This window comes from Denticeps clupeoides, chromosome 11, assembly GCF_900700375.1.
Source record: "Denticeps clupeoides chromosome 11, fDenClu1.1, whole genome shotgun sequence".
In the NCBI taxonomy this organism is placed as follows: domain Eukaryota; kingdom Metazoa; phylum Chordata; class Actinopteri; order Clupeiformes; family Denticipitidae; genus Denticeps; species Denticeps clupeoides.
In genome coordinates, this window is record NC_041717.1 from 1,978,639 (window position 1) to 1,995,677 (window position 17,039).

General features: G+C 41.1%; 1 protein-coding gene across 16 annotated transcripts in view; it reads left to right on the forward strand.

Annotated features, from left to right (window-relative positions):
- Positions 1-3,821: 3,821 nt before the first annotated feature.
- The window catches only part of kcnt1b (potassium sodium-activated channel subfamily T member 1b), a 52,661-nt gene continuing 39,443 nt past the window's right edge, over positions 3,822-17,039 (forward strand). For 3 of the 16 annotated variants that reach the window (XM_028995221.1, XM_028995232.1, XM_028995220.1), the window contains exons 1-3: positions 3,829-4,162; positions 5,406-5,454; positions 5,887-6,051. In XM_028995221.1, coding sequence (XP_028851054.1) covers positions 4,141-4,162; positions 5,406-5,454; positions 5,887-6,051 — 236 coding nt within the window. In that variant the 5' untranslated portion in view covers positions 3,829-4,140. Of the gene's footprint in view, positions 4,163-5,405; positions 5,455-5,886; positions 6,052-17,039 lie in introns of all 16 variants that reach the window. The other 13 variants (XM_028995225.1, XM_028995233.1, XM_028995236.1 and 10 more) reach the window with 8 other exon arrangements.

Sequence of the window (17,039 nt, forward strand, 5' to 3'; positions counted from 1 at the left end):
ATGACACACAGCCGTGCCTCAACTCGTGGTCAGGACTGGAGTCTGTACAGACAGGGCCCTGATATACATGAGCAATAAACAAAATAAAAAACGATCTGGCGTAGTCTACACACTGTCACCAGGACTCCATTTCCCTCCTTGAATGAATAATGATGAGATGCCGGTCTGAGCTCTCATGCAGGTACAGCCCACACATCATCTCCTGGAGTTGTGCGATGGCCCCTTCGAGTGCCTACCAGTGTGCCAGCTGTCGAGATGTATGGGTACAAAGACTTGACCTGCAGGGGCATTATGGAAAACTACTCCCCCCCACCCCTGACTGAAATTGAGTTTCTAGCCTGCTGCTTCAGAAAAATACTCATTACATTTTTAGAACACTACATTAATATCGCACACAAAAAAGAAGCCGACGAAAAAAAAATGAAATAGTAGAAAAAAATGTATGCAATGCCCAGGGTGGCAATACTCAATTTTTATGGCTTATGTTTCTCATTCAGCTCATTTGGCTTAAAATATATATATATATTTATATATTTTGAGGTTCAGGTGATTGTTCACAGTTTTCAATGTGAGATATTGTTTGTGCATAAATGTGGGCCTTGTTATTCCTTATTAAGTTTTAATTATATATATGAAAGTTACTTGTTTTTGTAAGTATTTTAAATTTGTGGGTTTTTTTTCAATGAATCAGCTGATTATGTATCAGTATAAATATTTCCAAAAACAGCATAAAGTTCTAACAATAACAATTCCTTCATGCCCCCCCCCCCCCACCCCCTATCTGAGACACATACACACATGAACAGTCACATACATTCCATAAATAGTTATTTTCTGTGGGAATTCTGTGTCGATCTGGCTCTCACAGCCTTGTCTAGAGCAGATCCTAAAAAGACCTGAAAAGTCCCAGAAATGATCAGTTGCCATAATAAATAAAAAGCTTTAAGTCTCTTTGCCTTTTCTTTATTTGATTTCCATCTCCAAACACAATTCCGATCTACAAGCCAGAGTGGTATTTTAGTATTTGTAGGATGCTGCAGCGATCCTTCAACTTTCCAGTTCTAAGCGAATTCAGCTGTCAGGTCGACGTCCAACATTGTACATCAACTCACAAAATAAATGTGAAAAACAATCAGAGCTTCACACTCACTTTATCTTAGGGCTGCAGAAAACTCTTTTCACTCTATGTCACCAGCAGGGATCATTTCCTTGCCAGTAATGTCTGATTTTTTTCATGGAAGACCTGATAACTGCCATACCGCCATTCCTTCTGCGGGTAACAATTAATTTTTCAGCCTCCAGTTTTCTGACGGCATCCAGTATTCATAGGGATGTAAGAACACAAAAAAAAAACACGCTGTGATATTTGTTGTGTACTCACCCTGTTCTGCCCTACTTATATCTATACTAAACATAACAGGAGTAAACAACAAGGAAATTAGGACCACGCATACTGAACATGAAACTCCAAAGCACCCCAAAAAGTCAGGATTGTGACATTATGCAAAGCAATTGCACTTAAGAACTCTTGCAAAATATCCATGCGACTGTTATAGCAACAGAAATGCCGTTGTATTTTATTTTCTGCAGACAGGTAATATATCCTTATATTAGATTATGAGCAGATCAGAATGAACAGAATTGTTTTGAATGTCAGGGAGTTAACATGATTTAACATGTTGGGCCGAGGTCACAGAAAACCTTTTAAATGGACCGTCAGCAAACATCATGTATGATTAAGTTCCAAAGGTTAAAGATATAACTAGGTGTTATATGAGAAGTAAAGTACAATGTCACCTCCAGTCCTGAACCTACATTCGCGGCATCATTTTGTACATCAGGTGAAATCTGCACAGATCATCTTCCCAGTTTTCTGTGTTACCCTGGTTTAAATGCTGTATAGATGTCCCTGAGTGTTTCCAGCAACCAACACTGAGATTGTGTGAGAAGTGAAATCAATAAATGGGGGGGATAATAAACTCTGCATGTCTGTAAATATATGACTGCTGAGTGGACTGCATGGGTCATTTCACTTCATTCACCCTTCTTCATTTTGCCACTGTCACTGTCAACTTATGCTGGTTCTTCGTGTCATGCAGAGGGAGAAGAACGATGAACAGAGTGTGTCTGGTTCTTCGTGTCATGGGGAGGGAGAAAAACGATGAACAGAGTGTGTCTGTCCCTGTAACTACTGATTGTAAGTGAAAGTGAAAGTGAAGTGATTGTCATTGTAAAACACAGCACACGGTCACACAATGAAAACTGTCCTCTGCTTGGTGAGGGTGGTAGTAGCCTAGTGGGTAACACACTCTTCTATGAACCAGAAGACCCAGGTTCAAATCCCAAATCCTACTATCATTGTGTCCTTGAGCAAGACACTTAACCCTAAGTTGCTCCAGAGGGGGAACTGTCCCTGTAACTACTGATTGTAAGTCGCTCTGGATAAGGGCGTCTGATAAATGCTGTAAATGTAAATGCAAATATAAATGTAGTGGGCAGTGCCACCTCAGTGGGACCTTGGTGATTCCCCAAACCCACCACTTCCTTACCCACTAGGCCACCACTGTCCCTCTGGATAAGGGTGCATGATAAATCCTGTAAATGTGCATGTAGAATATGCTGATATTAGATATTTTAAACCTGTTAACACATGATAAGGTAGTTTTGGCAAGATCAAGGGCTATGATTGCTGGTTGAACTGTGAAGTAAAATAGTGGGAATAGATTAATTCTGTCTAGTGGTGGATTCAGGAATGTTAATTACACAATCCACTGGAGTAGAATACCACCCAGTTCTGAAAAACCACCCTGGACTACCTAAGTTATGTGTGATCTAAAGGACCTCTGCCCATCAAAGGCAGAAAGCAGCACCCTACCATGGTGTATAATTTAGACAAGACCATTTATACATTTTGTGTGATGATTGTGTTCTGTAACTGTTACAGGAGAGGAAATATCGTGATGCGTAAACATCACAGAATCCCCACAAAAATATAATGATTTTTGTGGCAGTGGTGGCCTAGTGAAGGAAGCGGGCCCCGTAATCAGAAGGCTGCCGGTTCGAATCCCGATCTGCCAAAAGCACCGTCCCCACACACTGCTCACTAAGGGTGATGGTTAAAAGCAGAGGACACATTTCCTTGTGTGCACCGTGTGCTGTGCTGTGTACCACCACCACTTCACTTTTTTTTTCTTTCTTTTGATTGATTGATGAAATATTTTGATGCAATCTTTTGAGATTGCTGCCACTTTTATTAGCATGGTGGTGGGTGTGTTCTCTTTCAGGCATGCATGTTCCATGGTATTTACCTTCTCATTTGCTTGCTTGCATCTATTTTTCTCTCCCAAATGCTCATTTTAAAAATAGCCAGGACAACACTACTAGACCAAAACTTGGCGTGGGAAAGCCCTGGGTCGTTTCCAGTGCCTAAGGACCCTCTTAGCTGTCCATCAGACCATCTTTTCCATTTTTATTCTAAATGTTTGGACATCTCAGTAATTTTCCGTTGGTGAAATTTTCTGCTGGTGGGCTGGATCATGTCTGCAAATTCCCTGTCCAGGTAAACGTTGATCGTTCAATATTACTGTGCTTCTAGTGGCTGTTTATTAAATACCAGAAAGAAATATCCATACCATTAAGATTAGTGCCATGCAGAAAACATGCCATGCAGAAAAACACACCAACCATTTATGGAGTATTAAAATATTAACATGTAAACCTATTAAACTATATTTCTTTAATATCTACATTTCGTCCACATTTCCATTTATGTGCGAGAACTCCCACAGTAATAAGTTCATATAAATAAGTTGACAGAATTCGTCTTACACATATGCACATAGTGTAAATGTGCGCGTCGTATCCAGTGTGTAAGATGCGTGTTGCTGTGCGCCTGTCGTGTGCTGTCACCTCGCTTGGATGGAAGCGGGGACGATCCGACAGATGGCGCAGTGCGTGTGAAGTAAGCGCACACACACACACACACACACACACACACCCAGTCGGTCACCCAGAGAAGCGGCGTGATAAGAGGGAGACATGTGAACTTGTATTCGGTCGCGGAGAGGGGCTGAAGGGACCCGGCTGTCGCCTCGTCGAAGATGGTCCGCCAGCTCGGCGACAGCAGCACGCGTGTTTACGATGATGGGACACACGCAGCCAGGTAAGAGACCTCGTTTCACCACACCGCCGGGTGAAATGGATTTCGTGGATGGAGGGCGCAGCGTGGACTCACCAGGGTGGAAGCAAGAGGAAGGCTGATCCACCAAAAGTTGCCACATTTCAATCTTCAAACCATAACTTTAACCACATTATTACATTTACCTTGACTGTTCTTTTTCACCATATACATGCATCTCATAATTTCAGTATATTTATTTATGTATTTATGCATTTGTCTCGATCTCATTTCTTTCCGCCTGAATCTGGGACAGTATTTTCACCTGAATCTGGGACAGTATACTGTATTTATCAGCTGGATGCTGCCTGGCTGAGGGGCTCTGCCCGTTTCCACAAGGTCGTTCATTTCTATTTACACACAAAAAGAGTTTTTTTATAATGAATCAGTGGCATGTATTAAAACATGAGTTACGAAGTATGTCTTGAGATGAAATAGCTCAGATGGGAGAGCGTTAGACTGAAGATGTAAAGGTCCCTGGTTCAGTCCCGGGTTTCTGCAAAGCTTGTTGGACTGTGCGTGCAATTTAAGGTGGTAGTAGCCTAGTGGGCAACACACTCGCCTGTGAACCAGAAGAACCGGGTTCAAATCCCGCTTACTACCATTGTGTCCCTGAGCAAGATGCTCTGGATAAGGGCATCTGCCAAATTCCTTAAATGTAAATGTAAAATGTAAAATCTAGAATAAGATAATACCAAGAGAAGAAGCGATTGGTCCCTGCTTAATACATAAGATCTCGTCCCAACTTTTGCTCTGATACACACGCATATAAACAGGCCATAAAGCTGTTGATCAGGAATCAGAGGTAGATTCTCTCGACGTTACGTGAACAACAGTCCCGTCTATTTTTAAAATCCTCTGAATATGAGCGCTGAGTGACCACGGGGTCCGCTGTGCAGAAATTGTGGGCGATGATTCACCTGCTTTACATTAAAAAGCATGCAGATTGTTTCACTTCAGCCTCCAGAACAAGGCAGCTGTGTCACAGCAGGTCCTCCCCTTCAGGGGTCTTTCCCAAAATTCCTGCTGGCCACACTGACAGGATGTTGTAATGACAGAAGATGTCATGTTGGCCACAGTAATGGACTCTAAGTGAGGTAACTGCAACGAAATGGCAGCTGAGAAGCACGGTGACCAGGCAGAGAGATTGAGGTTTTTTTATGAGCTTTTTTATGAGCTCTGGTCTCTCTGTTGAATGTTCACCCTGTTTTTCTCCCAAACCCCCCAGAGGCATCCATGATCCCTCCACACCGGCCTTCCAGCTGCCCTGGTGACAGGTACGATGAAATCATACTCGTGTGCTGTACATGGCTAGTGTGTGTGGGTGGGTGTGTGAATGCTGACATCCTTTTATGTGGAACATTTTCCTCAATCAAAATGTGCCAAACAAATGAATTAAGTTTGAGGTAATTACTGCAGATCAGGATTTATCAGGAACAAGGACGCTGGCGCTTGGGTTGGGGTTGTGCAGTAGCTGAGGGAGCACCAACCTCAGAGTAGCCGAACTGGAAGGTAGATGGTTCCAGGAGTAGATGTAACATCAGAGACAAGGTCGTGGACGAAAAAGGCGGTCTGTAACATCTGGGCTAAACACTAGAGTAATAAAGTACATTGATGCAAATGTTAACATTAAGTCATCAGTTTTCTGACCCAGCAGGAGGTTAAATTGATTGATTAAATACGTTGATTAAATGTTAATTCATCTGCAGGGTTTCTGAAGACATACAGGAAAACAACTGCAGCAACACTGGCGTCATCCTTGACATCTCCACTCTCAAGATGGGAGAAGTGGACTCGGAGGTTCCCCCTCTACCCCCACGGTACCGGTTCCGGGACTTGCTGTTGGGAGACCAGTCCTTCCATAATGATGACAGGTACCGTCTAGAAAATGTTGTTATCATACATGTCAGTGTTCACAAGAGTCAAAGCAAGAATGACTTCAGTGGCATTATGTGGCCTCAACTTCAGCACCACAGCAGAGGACAGCACCCAAACAGTTCAACCATGTAAACACTGGTCATATTTTACCCTGTAAAAAATGGTGATGGGTGTAAAGAGAGCTCTGGCCACTCTGCTTCACCGTTCAGAGAGCGGCAGCTCAGACGGTCGGATCAGTAAATTGTCCCCTTTTGTCCTCATAAGGGTAAAAGTTACACACCATCATGTCTACGACAAACAATGTGGTTGGTGAATGGTGTTGATGACATATTTTCCTTGAATGCCCCCTCAACTTCTATAGGCCGCTCTCCTCATCGTCCCGCCTCTCTCCTCCTCATTAGTATTTAAGGCTACAGACACCAAAACAGTGCATCTTAGGAAATTTCATTGTGGCACTGGAACAAAATGGCTGTAATTCTGCACCACGGCTGAATTTCAGAAAGAGACGTCAGATACAGTATTAGGGGACCAATAAGACCGATATAGAAAAGCAAATGATTTTTTCATGTAATCATAATACATTTCAGGGATGTTGTTTTGAGTGGTCTTTTTGTATTTTAGCTGTATTTTGTAGCATATTTGTAGTATTTTTAGATATATATTTAGTCAGAATGGCTTGATTTTATTTTTTTAAGACGGAATACTGTAATATTTTCTTGCCTGTAAAAAAAATCACATTTTCCACTGACTGCTTGCCGAAACCAGCTGGATATTCTTGCAGGACCACTGTGTTCTGACGCATTTTTTCATGTGCGGACCAGGCTTTCATTGACAGCTCTTATTGATTTTAATATGTTTTTCTTGCTTGGTTATTCGCTTTCATGAAGCAGTGTGAAGCTGATGGCAGCTCCTGCTGCATGTGGCTTGTAGCCACGTGTTTTTAAAGCAGAAATCATTATCTCTGCTGTTAATTATGTATAGGGATGGAGTCTGATGGAGTGTTTCAGTGAGGAGATAAAGTTTGTCACTGCTGAACTATTGACCTATTCATACTAATAGAAAAGAAAACAGAGAGAGTGGCTGTTTAACAGGTTACCCAGCATGCATTAATTCTGTCTTGTCAAGATTATGTGCAGATTGCTAGTGATCTATTATTCTTTGCTAGTTTCTCAGGGTTGGTTTTGCTGAATATACAAATAGACCTAATATGTGCATAGTGGAACAAATATAATTATTTGAATACCTGCACCTTAATGATATTTAAACAAGGAAACTGCAATGAAACCAATTGTTAAAATGATTCAGTAATACTTTGGTAAGGCGTAGAAACTTAACGTATTTGATTACAAAAAAATCTTTAAGACGATTTGCTCCAAATGCTGTTTGCAAGAATATGACTGTGTATTTATGCCAGTGATGAGTTAATAGTAATAGAGCGGTAATAGAGATTAGTTTAAAGCTCCATTCTCTCTCCAGCTGAGAAGTCAGGTGTCGTGTCAGGGTGACCTGCAGTCAGTCAGCCTGTGCTGTGCTGTGTACATGCGGCAGCTCATACTGGTGAATGATGCTTCAAAAACTGCAACCTCTCTAAAAGGCAGTTGTTGTGGTGAGCAGTGCTCTCACTCACACAAATCACCGTATGTTTCATAATTCATCCCTGTCATCTGTGAGCAGATCTCATTTGCCAGTGTGCCGTGCAGAAAGCTGCGGCAGCAGCTCGAGTTCAGCCCTCCAGGACCGGCTAATAACGTTTAGTTACCAGAGCAGTTCTAGGCAGTTTACTGTTCACTAATTGGAATGATTGTGGAGATGTGATCCTACAGTGATCCATCTGGATAAGCGAAAATAATATCAGCAGTAATTATTGGACCTTTATTCTTTTATTGCAAGATTATGAGACTTGGCTGCCTTACATATTGCAGGACTGTTACAATCACAATATAAAATATCCTTTGGCTAAATTAAAGTGATTTCTTTTTTTGTCATTTTAGTAGTTTTTGCCAGGTCAAAATCTGACTCAACGCCTATCTTTAAAACACAGATTGAGGGAAGAATGGTGTTCTTGTCTCTAGCAGAGTAACAAACTAGAGAAAACGGGACAAACTGTACTGACTCTTTCTTGGTGTTCTTGTGGTTGCCCAAACAAAGCATGTCTATGAAGAACTTAATGGTTTTCCATAAACGTTTAGAAACATTCTATCACAAGGGAGGCTTCATCAGAGAATAATGACTTTTTTCAGAATAAGTAGCTAAGTATATTTCTGGCTTAAAACACTCACCTATGAACCAGAATTGGTAGTAATGGTAGGTTGTGGGGTTCAAACCCCACCTACTACCATTGTGTCCCTGAGCCTGAGTGTCTCCGGGGGGACGGTCACTACCTGTAACTACTCATTGTAATGCGCTCTGGGTCAGGGCATCTGGTAAATGCTGTAAATGTAAACGTCCCACTTGACAGCCTAGGATGGATCAGACTCACAGCATCATGGTGTGGATCTCTGCTGGATAAGAAGGATAAGAAGGTGCACCTGATATAAGCTGTTGTCATCAAGGCAAAGATATTGTGTTCTTCATTTCTTTTGAAGGGAACATGTTTTTTTTACAGTGTGGCTCAGCTTGTGTTGTTTTGAAAAAGCCACCCATCTGCATGGCTACATATATTCATTTATCTCTGGAGGCTAGTGACCTGTGCCACAGCGATTATCATCTCTGGCACACCAGTCTGTATATTTAGGAGTGTTAATGTCTGTGCATGGGCTTTTTGCAGGTGGGTGTGGGTGAGTAAGTACAGTGGAGGGGCATCAGCGAGAGGGCCACACACACAATCACACAATTACACAAATGACTAAAGGGCTGAAAAAAAGCACCTGCGACAAAATAAAGCCTTTGCAGTGTGCATCAGTCAGCAGTTAATAATTTCAGCTTGACTGAAATGCACAAGGTCACAGTAGCGCGCGTTAATCTTGTCGCCATGCTGCTGCTTTTGTTGTAGTGGGGAGCGTTCATTATCCTCTGGATAAAGGAATGGATTTGAGTGAAAACTGCTATGTGAACATGTCTCATGATTTTTGAATATTATGTAGGTCCATATCCTGGACCCAAGTGGTCCCCAGCAGAACATTATCACAGTATCACACTACCAAGAAAGCCACTTTTTTTTCTGTGATCCACAGTCCAGCTCTAATGCACACAGGTGTTGGTGTGTGGGTGGTGGACAGGGGTCAGAGGTCATCTGCTGTGAGCTCGAGACACATTTGTTTCACGACCAATAGGTTTTCAGCAGTTTGTGTTTTTCTGCTGATTCAGAATGTTATTCAAGATCATCAAATGCATATTCTCCTATCAAAAAACATCATGTAAAAAGTGGTAGTGGTGGCCTATAGGTTAAGGAAGTGCCTTAAGGGGCACGTGTCATGGCTGCCCACTGCTCACCAAGGGAGGGCAAAGCAGAGGACACATTTTGTTGTGTCATCGTGTGCTGTGCTGCAGTGTTTCACAATGACAGTCACTTCACTTTCAATATTGATCAGAATGTGCATTTTAAAGAAACTCTCATTCACAAACAGTAAAATGGGGTAAATAGAATAAATAAAAGGGCAATGAGACTAGTAAAAAGAATGAAGCTAAAATGCAAGCAAATATGAGACAAATATAAGACACGGATAACACTGGGCAGTAGCTATGGATACTGCACTGACACACAGTATGTAGAATGTGAATGTTAAGTAAAATTGAGTTACAGTGTAGAGATTCCAAATGAAGTTGAGCATCCTTAAGGCCGAGACAGAAACTCCTCCTGAGTCCCTCAGTCCTGGTCTTTATGCTTCAGAGTCTTTTGTCTGATGTTAAATGTTGAAGCAGGCTGTTGTTTGGTCAAGATTTGTCTTTATAATAACCTTAATGTCATTGGTCCTGCATCTCTTGGAATAAATGTCCTGCAGAGATGGAACCACTACAAAATACAATATAAATGCTGATAAATTTAAACCATTTAGTAATTGTGTGGTTCATATTCAGAATAGCTTATTATTTGTCATAATTCAGAATAGCTTATTATTTGTCATAATAATCAACTATTCAGTAATCAAAACAAGGGAGTTAGAAGTGAAAGCCGTTCTTTTACACAGGTCTGTGGGTTTTGATGAGAGTCAAACTGTGGCTTTTACAGACTGCTTTGAATATTGTCGTAGCAAAAATCACACCGGACATGGAACATCAACGTTTTAAGGAATGTTTGCCGACATTACAATATGTGTTTTGATGGCGTGCATGTTGTTAATTACATATGCGCTGTAGATTTCAAGGGTCGTCCGTGGAAATTCTCTGGTGAAGGATGCGTCAAGGTCTTTTTCAAGAGGCACCGGAGGCGTAAATATGCAGGGTACACATTTTATGCGCATAACTCCAGAGGGTTATGACTCACACATCCTTGTGAACCAAATGGTTAAGGACTGTTTGACACCCAACATTATAGCCCAGGGCAGCAAACTGCTGTGCGAGCAGGACGATGATTTTTCACAAAGAGAAATGGACTCCCTGGGCTTTGAAAACCATTAAAAGGTTTATTTCCCTCACTTTCGGAACACGGTCCAAAATCAGACAAATGTTGGCCCATACCCACCCCCTGAGGCCCATGATGGAGGCTGAAAAGAGGGCTTTCACGGTGTGGTACGTGTCTGATTTTAGATGTCAGATGGCCAAATACTGTCAAAATGATGGGTGATTTTGACGGGAGGGTTGTCTTCGCCTCTGTGTGCATGAAACAGTTTCTGTGTAGCAACACTTTAGCGTCTCAACACCTGAAAACTATGTAATGATTTTAAAGTCATTTTCCACACCAGCCATTTATTGCCTGCAGTATGAGGCCTTAAGCTGACGTTACAGGAAAAAGGGTTACGGAATCAGAACACACCTTAAAACCCAAACAGGAGGCATCTGTCTGCAAATTTGGTCATAGATTAATCAGATCAATACAACGCTCATTAAATAGCCATAATTGTTTCTTCACTACATTGGTCATCAAAAGGTATGAAGTATCACATTCTTCGTTTCTCGCATTGGTCCAAGCACGTCACATTAAAAGCCACCCGACCAACATACCTCGGCACTTTCACAACCGCGTACGCCAGATTGGAACTGTACAATCTGAAGGATAAACTGCAGACTCTCGTACTCTATCAGGCCCCATCATCTTTGTCAGTAGGCTTAGTGTGTGGATGCTGCCATTGGCCGATTACTTGGGGGACCTCACCAGCGAATTGCATCCTGCAGACCACATTATAGAGTTAGTCGCTCACAGTACAACCTGTATGAAAGTGAAAGACCTGTATGAAAGACTCGTTAACATAAAATCTCTTTGTGATATGGCGCAGTCACTCAGCAAATTGTCAGGGATAAAAGAGGCTTGCTTCTGAAGGGCAACACAGTCAGGGTAGTTTACAAGAAACTTAGACTCTTACCTGATTTCACGATGCTACCTTACAGATACTATCAAGGCTTCTGACTTTGAGCATGTACAATGCAACAGCACCTTTTTTCATGCGTTGGCTCAGGACCGAGCAACTCTTATTTTGTGAGAAAGCTGTTGGAAATGTTTGAATACACCCTCTCTAAAGTTCCTGAAAATATTGTATGGTGTTATTCGTGTTGGCAGCCTCTGCATGATGAAATGTTGTGTAAAATAAAATACATAAGGTTTTTGTCTTTATGCAACAAAGCCCTTTTACCCCTAGACTGTGTTAATCTTTTGATTATTGTCGACCGAATGTCCAGCGCTGGGTGCAATGCTGAAATCAAATTGACCTTCACCAAGTATACGCACCACAGAAATGTGAGTATTTTGTATCTGGTGCAAAATCTTTTTTTCAAGGTAAAAAAAGTCCAAACCATTATGTCTTAATGACTACTGCTGGTGGGTTTAAAAGCTGCATCTCCGGAGGATTGTAGACTCAGAGCGGGTCTGATCCGGTCGTGTACGTGATTAAGAAAAGGTGACATGTCGAAACTGGGCTGCGCACCTCCAGCGCGTGTCAGAGAAAGAACATTCGGCAGACAGCATCGACTGATTTGGTCAGCACCCTGGGTGGAATTGCTCTCAACGTTCTGAGCAGAAAAATACCTTTGTCCTGCAAGCAGTTAGTGAAACTGAAAAAAACAGGGGGGGTGTTACTGCTGCTGTCTCTCTTACGTGAATCGCTCAGCTTTTGCCACCCATGACTATTTGACCTTTTTTTGTGCTGTTTAATTTGCAGTTCATCCTTTTGTACAGTTGTGTGACACAGCAACAACCGAATTCCTGTTTTTGTGCCCCATTACTCTTTTACAAAGCAATTTTTTGTTTTTATCAATTTTGTGGTGGGCAAAAAAAATCTATGTAGATATTGATCACCAGACATCGACCAGGAAGATCTGGAAGTTATGTGCTCAAGTCAATGCACGTTCTAGCTGAGAGGAAAAAATCGAACAAAATCAGTAGTGTTATCAGATAACATTCTCCAATCATTCTCCAAGTATCTGTCTTCACTAAACAGTTGTGCAAAGAGGGCACAAGTTCTGTGTGAACATTTTAGATGGGTGTGAAAAATGCTATAAACTGAGAAAGCTTTCAAAATGAATGTATTTAAGACAAAATGTAGTTAAGACAAATCTAAATAAATTAAATATTTGACTTCAAAATGGCTTCATCAGATCCTCTTCACGTAATCCCTGACAGAGTGGATTATGTTATATTAAGAGCTCACTGTGCCCTTGGATTCTCAACTTTGCCCAATTCATTATGCTTCTTTAAAAGAGCTTGAAATCATTGCGTGGGAAAGATCTTGCCGATGCAGTATAACTACCTTGTGTGTTGTTGCTGTGTTCAGCCTTTGTGTGATTCAAACCTACCTTAGAAAATAAAACTACTCCAACCTGCTTTGCCTCTCTACTGTGAGACTTACCTTAACCTTGATTAACTCTTTCTGTCATCTCTTCATCTGACTGTGTTATGGTCTCTGAAGCTACACGGCATATTTGGTTTCCTGTAAAGAAAAATCCTTCTCTTGATTCATGATCTTTCAAAAATGTTCCTTTTTGAATGTTAATGCAAAAAAGTCCTCACTGTGTGCATGGAGAAATGATTTGATATCTGAGACAAGCCATTTGAAAAGCTCTTTCTCTGTGATCCTCCAGGCTCTGCTGTAACAGTGAGTGGTCTGGGTGTCGACTCTAGCTGGCCCTTCAGCTTGCTCCGTTGCCAATTGTAGTCTAGACTATGGGCGAGATTACTCATCACAGGAGAGTGAGTGGGTGAGTGCCTAACACCACTGGCAAAGGAATCCATCCTGGTGTGTCTCAGAGGCTCAGCTACTAACATCAAGCCGCTGATTCTGAGAAGATGCTGATGTTTCACTGTAATCTAGATTGAGAAATTCCAACAGCATTTTGTTGTAACACAAATCTTCCCTGTGGATGGGTCCCTAATGAAGTCCTCTCATAGACATTGTCTCAGTTGGTGTTTTGATGATTCGGGCCTGAGGTGTTGATCCACTTTGATCCACGTCCACTTTGTCTTCATTTTCATGAACCATTCTGTGCTGTGGATGGGCGTGTTGTTATTCTGGAAGACCACACCCAGAGCATAGTTGCACATTTTTGCTAAATGTCCAAAATGTGTCTTGGTCTGGGGGGGGTCATCAAATCTTTGACCCAATACATTTTTGATCTGTGACTTTCTGTGACAGATTTTGGAACTTAATCCACTCACTGCAGAGTGATTTACCGAGCGAGTCAAAAGTTGATTTATGTATTTATTATCTTAATAATATGACTAGCAAAAAATTATAATAGATGAAATGGAGATATGGAGATCTGTGTCTTTCCCCCCATATAATAATCAGTGCCTAAATAAGGCCCCAATGCTTTCTAAAATTATCAATAGTAATGTAAATAATTGCATCAGATTAATATTTCAGTGTCTTCAGCTGTTTCCTGTTGTGCTAATATTGTGCTATCATTTGATGTGTGATGTGCACAAGCAGTTTGGAACCATAGTCATAGGGTTTCAGAATTTTCTCAAACATTAATTCTTTTTTGGAAAGGCACGGATGCTTCATAAAAAGGTTAGTGACTGATATCAAAAGTATGCAAGCCACAACTGAAATGCCAGATTAAATGGATGTGGATTCTGAAATAAAGAGTGGCATGTGATGTTCAATACTAAGAAACCAGGATTCAACACGTAATCTGAAGGTTTGTATCCGAGGTCCCCTTGATCAAGGTGCCTTCCCCACACACTGCTGCCCGGGCGCCTGTCATGGCTGCCCACTGTCCACCAAGGGTGAAGGTTAAAAGCAGAGGACACATTTCACTGTGTCACCTTTTGCTGTGCTGCAGTGTTTAACTTCACTTTCACTTTCAGAGGCTGAAATGATTTAAAGGACTATTACTTTTTTTTTTTTATTGGATCATCTAGATCATCCAGATGGAAGATGGTGGATGGTTTCCAGATTATTTCCTGATAGTTAAATGTTTTTGGACCAAAAAATGAAATTAATTAAAGTGTTATCTCTCCAGCTCATGCCTCAGCAACTTGTTTTTTTTATATACACAGTTTTGCATGCTGCAATAGTTCATGCAGGTTGCTCTGTGCTGCCTGGTTGAGGCATTTCTGTGTTTTTGAAAATGTGACCAGTATTTAAATGGAAAGGTTTGAATGAATTGCAATACTTCAATTATTCTATACATTGAGGAGGACTCATCCTCCACAGAGCTACCATTGAATTTCTGATGCTTAGTTTAGAGCAGTTCTTTTCTCTTCATGTTCATTTTAATTTGGTTGTGTGATTCCTTGGTCATTTGGGATTCAGATCATATTAAGAGCTAAATATACTCCAAAAAAGCACCAATCAGAAGTCATATTGACACTTTTCTTGTCATAGTTGTTTTGCATGTGGCACAGTGGCAAATTAGCAGGTCCCTGTCCTGCTGCTTAAATTGGCTGACATAGCTGGAGTCATGGCTGCTGCCTGCTGCAAGCCACTTTAATTGGGAAGATGATGCTGAAGTCCTGTCACTACAGAAGCAGTCTGCTTGCCAATTCCAAGCAACCTTGGCACGGTGGTCTGTCGTTGCCAATCCCGAAGTGGCATGGCCTTGTGAAGGTGTCTGGTGGAGGGGTACTTTATTGTGTCAGACTTAATCGTTATTACTGCAGTTTAGATGCCGTTTATTTTCTGGCAAGGCCAGTGCGGTCTCCGAGGCCGGATAATAGCCCTCTGCAAGATGAGAATATCTATGATCTTACACTCTTTCAGAGTGCAATCCAGTGCAAAACGCTGCAATTAACACTTTGTTTTATATGTTTGGCTGGTTTAATTTATACTGCACACTGGGGCTGATGAGTTGTCTTTTCAATAAGTGCCCTAATTGCGAAGGGGGGTCCATGGAGCTTGATTGCTCTGATTAAGTGCCGCAGGGTCTGTCACATCTATCACTGTACATATCAAATACAGATTTCACCCTCTGGTGGGTCTGGGGCTGTAATTATTCTCACTTTACTTTGCCTCGATGCGACAAAAGGTAAAAATTACTGCCTGCCTCAAGTAATTTCTTGTGCTCACACCAAGGTTTGATACCAAGCAATCAAATGCAGGGGCGTGGGAAAAATCTGCCACTGAGCACAATATTCTATAACTTATATATCATGTAGTTCATGAAAAGTTTTAGTTGTATTAAATTGCATTCATTTATATTTAGACCCATTCAAGTCAACCCATCCATGAATGCATTTTCCAAATGCAGGAAATGTATTTTACATCTAAATATGTATTTTACAATCTAATCCTGGAAACGGTATTCCCTGATGGCAGTGCCATCTTTCAGAAGGCTTGACGTATCGAAAGGTGAGTTTGAGGTGTTGACTTAATTAATTCTCCTTAATTTAATCCAATAAATTTTATTTTTTATTGGAAAACACAAAAGTGTGCAAAAAAAAGGATTAACACTCTTGCAGCAAGTGATACCTGACACCTCAGGAACACAGACCGACTACGTGACCTTCATTTGGGCTTTCAGAAATCCAAAAAACTTGTGGCATCATGTGAATCAAAGCAAAAGCGAGAAGACTTGGCAGGAGGATGAGTTTGCCCGTAAAACATTTCATCATCGTCCTTCAAGTTGTTGTTTTTTGTTTTGTTTTGTTTGCATGCAAATTTCCCAGATTTGTCTGGTGCATTCACTTTTGCTGTAATCTCCTATTAAACCCATATAATCACAATAATATTTAACACTGTTGTAATTTTTCTTTCATGAATTCTTTGGTGTTCTACAATATTTATTTATTTATTGAATCCAATTCTGTTTATTTTCATTTTTGTCAAGATATGACAGTCAGACACCATTTTTTATAACAGAGCAGTCAGTTTTCTTTCTAGACTGTGGAAAACGCTAAAATCATAATTTGATTCATTACAGTGTGGAAATCACTACTCCGAGTTAATTGTTGCTTTTTTTTTATTCTAATATTTGCCTTTATGCCAGCAGAATGAGGGAAAATTTACCACGGAGTTAAATTATTCCTCCCCTGCTGCTTTTTTATTCTGTTCACCAAAATACCTATTTGTGAACCACCTCCTATGCAACAGAGAAATCTTTAATATGCTGCAAAGCTCGTCCCAGTCGGCCTACTGGTCACAGCTGCATCCGACTGGAGGTTGTCTTTTCCTAACTCCCGTTTTTTATAAAAAATAATTTTATCAAAAATTATATATTTTGAGTGGGAAGTGTTCAGTCACCCTGCTGAAGGGAACATGACTCCCTAAATGTCAAAATCTCCCTCTTTAAGCAGGATACAGTGGAGGTTTTTCATGGTGCTGCTGGTCCCCTCCAGGAAGATCTCAAAACAGATATTGACGCTCTATGTTGTTTGCACCAAATTTGTGGGGGGAATTCATTTTCTCGTATAAGATGGAACCACGCATCATGGTTTTTACTGCTTGGAGAGCTT